At 39.4% G+C, this 12,576-nt stretch overlaps 1 protein-coding gene across 1 annotated transcript in view; it reads left to right on the forward strand.

Moving 5' to 3' along the window:
• The first annotated feature begins 794 nt into the window (after nt 1–794).
• Nucleotides 795–12,576, forward strand: part of Ism1 (isthmin 1) — a 73,600-nt gene continuing 61,818 nt past the window's right edge. Inside the window, exon 1 of the mRNA XM_047535131.1 lies at nt 795–949. Within this exon, the coding sequence (XP_047391087.1) occupies nt 812–949 (138 nt within the window). The 5' untranslated portion in view covers nt 795–811. The remainder of the gene's footprint in view (nt 950–12,576) is intronic.

A 12,576-nucleotide genomic window follows, 5' to 3' on the forward strand; every position in this document is an offset into this window, starting at 1 on the left:
GCGCGGGAGGGCTCTGCCCTCGCCAGCCACAGCGATCTCGGCAGCGCGCACTTGGCACAGCCGATCAGGCGGACTCGGGCGCCGGCGGGGCGCTCCGGCCGCCCCCAAACTGTGACAACCTCCGTGTACCCGGTGCTCCCACCTGGAGCCAGCCCACCCCAGGACTCGGCGTGCAGGGCAGCGAGGTTGGCGGCTCAGAGGAGTACAGAGTGAGGGAGGTGGTTCGCCGGGTGAGTGACTCCGGGCGGCGAGGGCGGGGGAGCCAAGCGTGGAGGTAACTCCGAGCGGCCGCTGAAGCCCTCCTCCTCCTCCTCCTTCTCCTCCTCCTCCTACTCCCCGCGCTCCTCTGGCGGCCGCTCCTGCTCCAGTTGCGGCGTCGCGGCCACATCTGGGGCGCCCATGTGCGCTCGGGGGCTCGGCTGCGTCCGCCCCGCCGCCGACCCCGCAGCCCCCTGCCCGCAGGGTGGCCCCTGGCCCGGCCTGGGTCCCGGGCAACCCCGGGTCCCCATCGCCGCCGCCGCCGCCGGGAGGAGCCGGAGTTTGCTCCGCAACCGGCTTGGACACCCCGGGCCCCGCGGTGGCTCCGCTGTGGTGCGGCGGCGGTGGCGGCGGCGGCGGCTCCTGCTCCCCGGGCCCCGCGCGACCCGCCGCGCCCAGCGCCAGCCCTGCGGGCCCGGGGAGCGGGGCCCCGGCGGGGGCCGAGGCGGGAGCCGCGCTGTCCGGCTCCCGGGCTCCGACTCCTCCTCCCCCGGCGCCACCGCCGCCGCCGCCGCCCGCCGCGCCGGGTCCTAAAGCCGCGCGCCTCAAGAGGATGGTGCGACTGGCGGCGGAGCTGTTGCTGCTGCTGGGGCTGCTGCTGCTCACTCTACACATCACGGTTCTGCGCGGTTCAGGAGCAGCCGACGGGCCAGACGCCGCCTCCGGCAACACCAGCCGGCCCCAGCTGCAGGTGAGTGCGCCGCTGGAGAGGGGCGTGAGCTACAGGGGGAAACCGGGTGGCGGGGCGTTGAGCTAGCCCCTGATGGATACGAGGAGGCGGGTCCTCCGCCTCAACGAAGAGCAACTGTTTGGGCAGTTCTGTTTAAACAGAGGTAGAGCGGCTGTCTGTGCCTGGAGACTGGACCCGACTCGGAGCTCTGCGGGATGAGTCCATCCAGATCTGTCCCACGTCAAGTACCAGGGCTTGGGATGCGCGGAGGAGGTGGAGGAGGTGGAGATTTGTGTTTGGTTTGGAGGGCTGCTAGTCTTGGTGACCCCTTAGAGGCTGAATAACATGACTTGAAATAAGGCGGGATAAAGGTGGGGGGAGGTACAAGGAGACCTTATAAAATAATATCCCGAACTACGTTTGGAAGAAAGAACTAATCTGTCCCATTAGACAGTAATGCCAAAGGTCAGAACATAATTTCCTAAGAATAGCCAAACAACTCCATCTCCCCCAGGCAGTCCCGTTGCCTCCTGTACTACTGCGGCACCTCACCAGAGGCCCCCGCGTAACCTCTTGGCCCTGGGAAAGGTGCAGGGAAAGGCACCTGTCGTGATTTGTGGCGGGGTTGCCCTTGGCTTCTAAACTTATAGCAGAGACTTCTTCCCAGCGACCAGCCCCTTTGAAGATCCCTTTAGAAATAGAATTCCGTTGATCTAATTCAGCTCCAAGTCAGGGGAGGAGTCACGACTGGGGAGGGCGTGGTGGGCGGGCAGACGCAAGGTGAATTTCGGTGTCTGAGAAAAAGTACGCTGGGGTAGGGATTTCCGGCTTCTACCTCGGAAAGCGCTTCTTTTTGGTTCTAGGGGAATGCCAGCCCTTGGCTTAGGGAACAGGTAAAAATGAGCAGGAATTTTATCAGCAGGCAGGGGGATTCTCTGCCTCCTTTAAAAAAAAAAAATCTGTTCTTCAGATCATCCCCTCTAAAACTGTACTCTGCCATGTTGAGATAAGCATATTCTTTATGTAATTTGTTGCTAAAAAGTTTACTCTTAAGAATCCATGTACATACTTCTGTCACTTATTGAGTATGTGATACAGTTTAAAATGCTTTACAGAATTTAACTTGCTTAATTTATAACGCTGTGAGGCACAGTACTGTTAATATCCCCCCTTTACAGATTCAAAAACTGAGGTACAGAGAGGTTATGAAACTTGCCAACGTTTGCACATTCCCAACGGTTGATTAATTGTACCTAGCTTTTTGTCTGCCAGGGTATTATAGACTAAAGCAAGGGGTTCCTTGCCCACAAATACAAAACCAGACATGGAAAAGTATACACCCAAGCTTAAAGTTTTTAAAATTTGGGATATTTCGAAAATGTCCTAATTTTACTTTTTTGGGGGGGAGCTCTCATTTTATCCTGTGAGTAAACAGGTACAATGACAGACTGACGAAGTTCTTGTGGGGAAATATATGACTGTCCTATAGAATGTGGTTCAACCACCAGCCTAACAATGTAGGAATGATTCTTAATATCTTCAAGATTTCTGGAAGTCATATTTTATACATGATGCTTTCTTTCCTCATGGACTCACGAAAAGCCATAAAAATGATGTTCTATGGAAAAGTAAATTTGGCAGATTTCTTTATGAGGTGTTTGCTATCATTAGAATAACCTGGGGTTGGCCTTTTCCACCCCAACAGTAAGGTAATGAGAGAAGCAGCTGGTAGAACTGGCAATTCTAAAAGGGAAGTGGATCAAATTCTCAAAAGGTGCTTTGACTGAAGAACTGCCCCAAGAGGACAGAAGAAATGGAGGACTTATAGCAATGCTCTTAGGAATATCTTGGGTCCCAAGTAGCTGCTAATCCACCAGCTTCAGTGTATCTTGTAATAGAGTTCAGTTATTCTGTCCATTCAAAGCCCATACTTATCCAAGCAGAATGATGAGTTTAACAGGTTAGTTCATAATTTCACTCTTTTTTTTTTTTTTTTGGTAATTTGTTATTGTAAAAGTTTTATATTCTTCCTGACCAAAGTTATTTCTTTGGCCCTCTGATTCTCCAAAGGCATTACAATTTAAATGGACAGAGTATGTTTTGCCAAGTAGGGAGGTCTGCAAAAGACATTTATTAGTCTGCTGCTTTCAGGCCCTGAAAGTGAATTTGCTAATAGCAGGTGTATTTGAAGACAAAACTGCAGATGCTGTATTTTTTTCTGTTTACCAGACATTTGAAACCCAAGTCTTAGGCCCCATCTAAATTTGTTGGTTCTGCAGTGTCTAAGCTGCTACAGCCCTTCTTAGTTACCAGAAAATTAATCAATTCTTACACATCATTTCTGTCTTTATCTCTGCTTAAAACATTCTAAAATGTGAGGTTAGTTTAGTCAGAAATGTGCAATGTTGAATTTACCCAAATTGTAGTATATTTGAAATCATTTATAAAGAAACACAGTTTTTAAAGATTTGGTGGTTTGGACATATCAAGGACACCCAATAAAACAGCAGTAGAAATAACAAAAATAACAGCTAAGTACCTTTTATGTGGTAAGCACTCTTCTTAGCACTTTACATATATTAATTTTCTTAATCCTAAAAAGCCCCATGAATTAGGTACTATCATTATTCCCATTTCAAATGGAAACACTGAATTTAGGTAACTTACCCCAGGTTACCTAAATTAAGGAGCTAGAAAGCTCCTTAATTGACATTTGTTATTTTATAGTGCAAAAATGTGTTTTATGTATTTTGCATTTAGGTTACCTAAATTAAGGAGCTAGAAAGCTCCTTAATTGACATTTGTTATTTTATAGTGCAAAAATGTGTTTTATGTATTTTGCATGGTATATTCCTAATTCTATACTTGTATTTCAAGTGCTCACTAAACTCATAATACTGGCTACAAAAAAGAAAATATATTTTAACAAGTTACATTTTTAAATGCATCTTGACAGTTATCCTGTGTTGAACATGAACTATATATGCATATATACACATATATGATACATACATTCTATACACACATAAATGCAAACATGAACCAACAAATTTATTGGTAGTTTCAACATTCTAGGGGAGACATTTTTGACGATGTAAATGACCAACCTTGTACTCTAGGTATGCTGTTACCAGATGGCAGTAAAATGCTTTGAACACACTATCTCTATTGGTTAATGGTTCATGAAAATAATGATGTTAATCTTGTATTTTTGTCAATTTTTTAAAAAAAATTCAAATAATACATTGTACAGTTAGTTGTCTGCACTCATATGAAATTCAAGAAAACATCAACTTTTTAAACTTTTGAATGAAATCTCACCTCCTCATTGGAATAACTGTCCCGTGGTCATCAGCTACGCAGATCAGTTCTTTCACGTCTTCAATTAATAATGAGAAAACAATAATGCATTACAAATGCAGTCTGGAGGACAGAACATCTCAAAATATAGAATCTACAGGCAAGGGTAATTATAGTCATAGTAATGCTATCTTCTTTGTGGAATCCAGTGGGTGTCTTTCTAATAAATCTCAGTCATACTTAGAATCATGATTTTTAGTCATAAAATTAGAGCTCAGTGGGATTTAAACAAGTATCATAAAACATTGAATTGATCATTTTTAAAACAACCAAACACTCCAAAATGTAATGAAATGACTTTGTTCTCAGTCTTCTAACTGCCATCTTTATGAGCACTTTCCATCTTCATCCATCCATTGCCTTTAATAAAACAGTTTAACGTCTTGCATTCACTGCTTCATCTGAGCCATATTGCAAGAGCATCAAAAGCAACACTTTTTCATACAAGTAAAATTCCTCACAATGACCCCAAGGGTTATCTTTATAGACAACAGTCCCCCTTTGTCTTCAGTGGATACAGTGGGTATGTTTCAAGACCTCCAATGGATGCCTAAAAAACAAGGATAGTACCAAACCTTATCTATACTATGGGTTTTTTTCCCTATACTTACCTACCTATGATAAAGATTAATTTATAAATTGGCCATAGTAAGAAATTAACAACAATAACTTGTAATAAAATAGAACAGTTGTAACAATATACTATAATAAAAGAAATTGCATCCCACTACTCAAAATAAAGTGTGATTTAAATCTTACAAATTATTTCTGGAATTTTCCATTTAATATTTTCAGACCACAGTTGACCACTGCTAACTCAAACCACAGAAAGTGAAACATAGATAAAAAGGGGCTAGGAGTACCAAGCCCATTTCACAGATGATGCGATGGAAGACCAAAGAAATTTAAGTGCAATGCTACACAGCTGTGGTGGGGCAGGAGCAGGACTTGACCCAGGCAGACTGACTGTGGATCCCAAATTATCATTCCCATCCATCAACAAGATTCCTGTCAACAGCCGTTTATATTTCTTGCTTCCTGATTTGCCTATATTCCCATCAGGCTTTATACTCTTGTTGCTGGAATTCTTTATAAATGATGAATATTTGTCCCACTTAGCTATTGCTGCATAACAAACTACCCCATAATTTAGTGGCTTAATACAACCACCATATCATTTGCTTGTGAGTTTGTAGGTCAGCAACTTGCTACGGGCTCAGCTGTGTGGTTCTTCAGTTGAGCTCCCCTGAAATTACTCATGTTGCTACAGCCATCCGTGGCATTGACATGGTGTGATGATCTATAATGACCTCACTCATCATTGGTGCTGACTGTCATCTAGTTCCCCTCTCCCCATAGTCTCTCATCCTTCAAGAGACTGGCTCGCATGTCTTTACATGATGGACTCAGAGCAGGAAGGAATAAAAGCAGGAGTTGCGAGGCCTCTGAACAAACTTGGCACATATTAGCACTTTAGTTACATTCTATGACCTACTCAAACCCTGGGCTCAGCTTTGTTTTTAGGAGGGACAGGACATCAGTTCTGCCCCTTGGTAAGAGGAACACCAAGTCACATTGTGAAGGAGCCTGTGAATGGAAGGAAATTGTTGAGCACATCTTTGCAAAATACCTACATATTGATCCATTGTCTTGTATATTTTGTATCTTGCACCTGTCTTTTAATGTTGCTTATGCTACTTTTGGCCATGCACCAACTTTCTCTCTTAAATGTAATCAACTCAGAATCTTTTCCCTATGACTTTTGATTAAAAACTCTTTGTACTCTATTCTAATACTTTCATAGTTTTTTTGTTTGTTTGTTTGTTTGTTTGCTTTGAGTTGCATTCTACTTTGAAGTTATATGTGGGTTTAAAAGATAAAACTTTGCTTTTGTTCAAGTGAATAGTCAGTTGTCCTATGATACTTGTTAAATACTCCAATCTACCTTCATTCATGCAAAGTAACACCTTTAATACATGCTGAAGTTTTCCATATACATCAGTCTGTCTCTGTCTTTCACACATAAGTCTGTTTCTTTTGTCTGTTCACATACAAACACCACACTATTCATGTAATGTAACTTCATAGTATGTTTTAATAGGGCAAATTATTATGTCTGTTTTAAATTTTTTTTTCTTAGAGATTCTTATAAAATGTGTTCTCTCAAATGCATTTTGGAATAATTTTGCTTTAAAATTCATTAAGATCCCATTTTAGTCAGCTTTTTGTCTGCTGTGACCAAAAGACCTGACAAGAACAATTAGAGGAGGAAAAGTTTACTTGTGGGTTCATAGTTTCAGAGGTCTCAGTCTCTAGATGGGGGACTCCATTGCTATTGACCTGAGGTGAGGCAGAACATCATGGCAGAAGAGTGTGGTGGAGGAAAGCATCTCAGAACATGGCACCAGGAAGCAGAAAGAGAGGACTCCCCTCACTAGAGACAAAATAAACCCCAAGGGCTGCTCCTATTCACCCACCTCCTCTAGCTACACCTTTCCAGCCTACAGTTACAACCCAGGTAATCTCTATCAGAGGATTAATGCATTGATTAGGTTAAAGCTCTGATAACCCAATCATTCCACCTCTAAACTTTCTTGCATTATCCCACACATGAACTTTTGGGGGATGCCTCATATCTACACCATAACAGATCCTAATAAGAGTTGTTTTAAATATTTTGGGCTAAGGTGAGGAAAATTGTTTTTCCATTTTTAATTCTTTCACTGAGGATATGGTACAAGTATGTTTTATGAGTAAAGTTCTATAGTTTTCTTCACTTTTTCATGTTTTATACATTATTTTTTAAGTTTGTTATTATATTACATTCTCCACTTTGTTAGTTCTGGAATATAGAAAATCTACACTTAGCAATATATACTTTTAGTTTTTTGGTTTTTGGTGTGTGCATGAGAGGTAACATTATTCATTTCAGTAGTGAGATCCTTATAGTTCATGGCATGAGTTCAGAATCTTTTAATTTTTTTTCACTATTGCACTTTAATAAAAATTTATTAAGAGACTGTTAAATACTCATAAAATCCTCTTAAATTTGGTATCTCCTTTGTTGAGATTGGGATTAATATTTCAACTTATTCTATAGTCAATATTCCATTAAAATTGCATAATATTTCCTTAGTCAATTTTAATAATTTATGTTTTCCCAGAACCAAGTGCGATGGTGCACATCTATAATCCCAGAGACTTAGTAGGTTTATACAAGCAGACCTATAAGACTCATAATTGTTAATTTTATTATAGAAATCCTCCATATCTAGACTAATTTATTTTCTACTTCTCTGCTAATTTCTGAAAGAAAATAATTGCATTCTTACCCTGTGGCTGTGGTATTGTATATTCTTGTTATCCTTGTTCTCCTAATTTTTTATTTACATTTTTAGAATCCATGACATTAGGATATAAAATGTCTTTTTTGTGGTTGTATTTTTATTGAAGTAAAATTTCTTGTTTCTTTTATTGCCTTGTGTCTTAAATACTTTGTGTCTAATATTAATCTGGCCACTCCTGCTTTCTTTTGTCATTCATTTGGGTTTATTTTTCCAACCTTTATTTTCAAGCTTCCTCTGCTTTTCAATAATTAAATCTCTCTTTTTAATAACCTACAGCTAAATTTTCTTTTCCCATGTAATACATAAATAAATTTAACCCACTCATATTTATTTTGTTTACTGATAAATTTGAAGGTATTTTTCTATTTTATTTGCTGTTCTCAAACTTTTCATTTTTTTCCCTTTTATTCCCTTTCCTCCTCCCCAACTTTCCTGCATGACTTTGGCAAGAGACTTAACCTCTCCATGTCTAGATTTTCTCATCTACAAAATGTATATGTAGTAATTGTTTTGTAGTGCTACTGTAAGGATTAAAAGATTGAATGCATGCTATGTGCTTTATCAGAGATTGGCACTTAATTACTTAATATTTAAATATTATTTTAATAAATACAATTTTTTATCTTTCTCAAGTTTTGTAAGTTATGTGTTCTATTCCTATTACTTTTAACATTTTAACAAACATGTTTACTTATATTTTTCTATCAATGCTGAAAATTCATCAGTATCTATAGCCTAAACCCTCTCAAAAAAAAAAAAAAAAAAAAAACTTCTGACATGCTTTTTCTCTGTTTTGTTTGTCTGCTATCTCTAAAATCTTAATCATGTTTTCTGAATTTTTAGTGTTAGAATATTTCTTTTTCCTTCCTTCTCTTCTTTCTTTCTCTTCTTCCCTTACCATAGCAATCAATTCTTACCAGTTTTATTATGTTCCCAATAATTATCTTAACTGTAAGATTTACTTATTTTTAAATTTTATATATTGCGGCTCCTTGGGCTTCTATATTTTCACCGCGTATTGCTGGAATAAATTCTCAAAAATGCTTTCAGAAAAAGTTTATCACTTGTAAACACTCTGAGAACCTATAGTTTCATCTTTGTTTGACATAAATAATGCTAACTTAGCAGTTGGCTCTAGTTCATCTTGTTTCCTATCAGAATTTTGAAGATATAACTCAATTTTATTATACTACTTCATGCTTCACATGAAAATTTAATGCAATATTTTTAGATGATTTTTTTAGGAACTTGAAGTTTAAGATTTTTTCTTTTTATACATAATGTTCAGAAATTTCATCAGGTTTAGATTCAAACCTTTAGCTGTTAGTTCTGTTCAGCATGTGGTGTACACTTTTGGTGAGAAGCCCTGAGTTTGTCTTCAACTTGAGAAAATATCTTTAGTTATTTCTTTGTTTATTTCCAATATCCATGTACTCTTATTATAGGCATTGGAATTTAATATTGAGATGTCAGGGTCTTTCTTCTCTGCCCCTTAATTTTTGCTCTCATACTTTTATCTCTGTGTTTTTAAAGCATGTTTTTTTGCCTTGGCCCAATCTTCTCTGGTGCTCTGTATGAAGTATCCCATAACTGAGCCCTCACAGTGAATATTGGGTGAAAACGTTAGATTTGTTAGATTCAGACACTCTGAAACCCAGGCATATGTCAATTATCTCTTTTACTCTTTAATCAGTTTCCTTCTCTCAGCTTCCCCTCATCTTCTTTTAGCCCTGCCTTGCCTCACCTCTCCCTGCTTCTCCTCTTCTCTTTACTTCCTTTTCCTTACCATTATTTTCTTTCTTCTCCCTTCTCTCCTACCTCTCTCTCTAAATTAAAAAAATATATATATATATTATTTACATAGAATAAAATGGATAAATCTTAAGGACTCTGTTCCATTTTTACATTTGTGTATGCCCGAATAGCTACCATCACAACTAGGAGGTAGAGTATCATTTTACTTTGAAGGCAACCAATGTCAGACTTCCACAATCAAAGATTAGTTTTGCATCTTCCAGATATTCATATAAATAGAATCAACCAGTATGCATTTTGCTCTGTGTCTGATTTCTTTTCACTTGACATAATGTTTTTGAGATTCCTTTATGTTATATAATTAGTAGATTTCTCTTTTTTATTGTTGAGTGATATGCCATTGTGCCATCATTTTGTTTATCCATTCCCCATCAATGGATACTTGGGTTCTTTCTAATTTTTTGTATATCACAAATAACATTATTTTGGTATTCTTGTAAAAACATTTCTGTGGACAAATGTTTTCATTTCCCATAAGTAAATATCTAGTGGTGAGACTGACACATGGTCCTTGTCATTATTATGGGAATTCTTTGGGAGAGACTCACTTTCTTTAGAGACTTTTCTTCCACTGTCTCAGCTCTGCAGTGTCACTTTCACTTGGTTGCCCTTTATTTCATATCTACCAAAATCAGTCCCTCTTCTTTGGGTGGACCTCTCAGTTTTCCACTAATGTTTTAGATTGATTTTTGTGTTTCTTCTGCCTTCTCAGTAAAATTTAGAGAAGGAAAAGACATTAGACACAAATGCTTGGTTGGCCTCCTTGAACTGAAGCACTATAATTTCAGTTCCTTTTATACAAACAAAAAAAAGTTATCTTATTTCTGCAGCCACCTAATCATTCTTTTCCAGCCATGAACTAAAAGGCATTGTTCTTTGAGGTTGGAAGATGTCCTCAGATGCCAGGAGAGCTATCCATTATGAAAAAGAATCTGATTGGGTTCTAAAACCTCTCACGGAATCCCCAAACATCTTCTATATGTCATACAAGTAGCACTTAACCGTGTTCACAAGCAGGTGTGTGGTTCTCTTTTGAAGAAATGTCTTATGCAGGTGCTGAAGATGATTTTGTAATAGTTCCTCTGACTTCAACAGTTATCTCAGTTCAAATTCAACAGTTATCTCAGTTGAATTTGTTTCACTGGCTTTATTTTACTACATTTAGTGTTTTCTTTGGTTCTGCTTTCCCACCTCATCTTCTGAGAATATTTTTCTTTGTTAATGGTTAACTTAGAATTGGTTTTATGATTTGTAAAGAAAAGGGTAGATGATGAAGCCCCTTTATTCTCTGTCAACTAAGAATGTCCTTCTACCTCCACTGTCCCCCCAAAGACAGGAGATTATATATATAAAGTATGGGACAGGGGCATAAATTTAATGCCTGGGGACTGGGGTGTGGCTTAGTGGCAGAGTGCATACCTAGCATGTGTGAGGCACTATTTTTGATCCTCAGTACCACATAACAAATAAAGGCATTCTGTCCATCTACAACTACAATTTTTTAAATAAGTAAATAAATAAATTCAATGTCTGGTTTTATGTTGTAAGTTCAAAGAAATTGCAATGGAGTATGTTGTTAGAAAAAAAGCAGTTCTCACTTTGCATCTTATTTAAATTTTATATAATCTATAGGAATTTAATAAGAAACTGTGAACATAAAATATATGAAACTTAATTTTTTGCCTTCTGTGACATATGAACCAAGAGATGAAATTGAGCACTGTGATAAACCAACCTGCTAGTGTTCAGTGACCCTCTTGGGATTAAGTACTTTCTGATCACCTTGGTCACTGGCTTGATAATATGCCCTGAATACTCTTCTTCTTCCCTCCCTTCCTTTCCCTTCCCTACCAGAAATTCAGGGGGCAGGGGGACCATCTCTGGGAGATGTCTCAGGTAGGCTTCTGAGAGGAGCCATACTAAATGACACACTATTTAAATATTAGTCACTAGGATAGTAACTACTTCCTAGGTAGGAAATCTGCAGGAAGCGACAGAGCAGTTTCCAGGAGACACCTGCTTCTTATTGTTGTCATTAATAATGACCAAGGCTATTAGCCTCAGAAAGGGATGTGCTGTGGGCAGCAACAGAATTCTCTACCCCACACTTTCTCAGAGCAGTCAGAAAGAGGGTCTTCTAAATAGCAAAGCTGGAAAAGGTCAGCTTATGCATAGACTACAAATTCCTGATGTTTAGAGATATAATTGGTTCTTTTTCTCCTGAGAAGTTGAGCCCATGTCGTTTACTATTTTAGACGGGAGGATGAGTAACAATGGGGAAACCCTCCAAGGATTATGAGGTTTGTCATCTAATGCCTGAAGAAAGGCAGAGGCCAAGGTACTTTGATAAATAACTTAGCACCAACTCCCCAAGCACAGACCATCATGTGTCACTGGAAAGTTATTTCTGTAAACTGAGTAGAAGTAAAAACAGTAGGTTAAATACCCCTCTTCCTGTTGGCCTTGACCCATGCCCATTTTAGTAAACCAAGTCATCTTGCACAGAGTGCTCTCTGTGACATGAAGCCTGCAGGAGAAAGCCACACCCTTCTTTTCCCCTGGAAGAGTCCATGGAATGAAAGAGTTATGTCCTCAAGTCTAGGTCCCTGAGCTGCCAGACTTGCATTTTGGGGTACCTTAACCCTCAGATATTCAACAGCAGTGACCTGGGAAGGGCAGTTAGACTTTGGATGCAATACACCAGGTCATTTCCTACTGGACACTGCATATCTATTTTCAAAAATAACAAGCTATGTCTAGACTCTAGGTGAAGGATGCAGGGAAGCTGGAAATGATATCACAGCATTCTCAGGTTTATGCTACTCCCATGGCATCCTGAGAGAACATTCATGCCAATGACAAAGACAAAAGAAGAACTATGCTTTAGTTCCCAGGTATCCCTTGGAGATAGTAAGGAGGACAGTGGCAGTCATTTTACTATTTTTTAATACAACTTTTTGAGGATCAATGGATCAAATTGAACTGTACATATTTAAAGTGAATAATTTGACAACATTGACACCTGCCAAAACCATAATTATAATGAAGATGATAAATAAATCTACTATCTCCGAAAATATTCTTGTGCCTCTTTGTGATTTCCAGCAATCTCCAGGAGACTGATGG

This window comes from Sciurus carolinensis, chromosome 2 (assembly GCF_902686445.1).
Source record: "Sciurus carolinensis chromosome 2, mSciCar1.2, whole genome shotgun sequence".
Taxonomy (NCBI): Eukaryota; Metazoa; Chordata; class Mammalia; order Rodentia; family Sciuridae; genus Sciurus; species Sciurus carolinensis.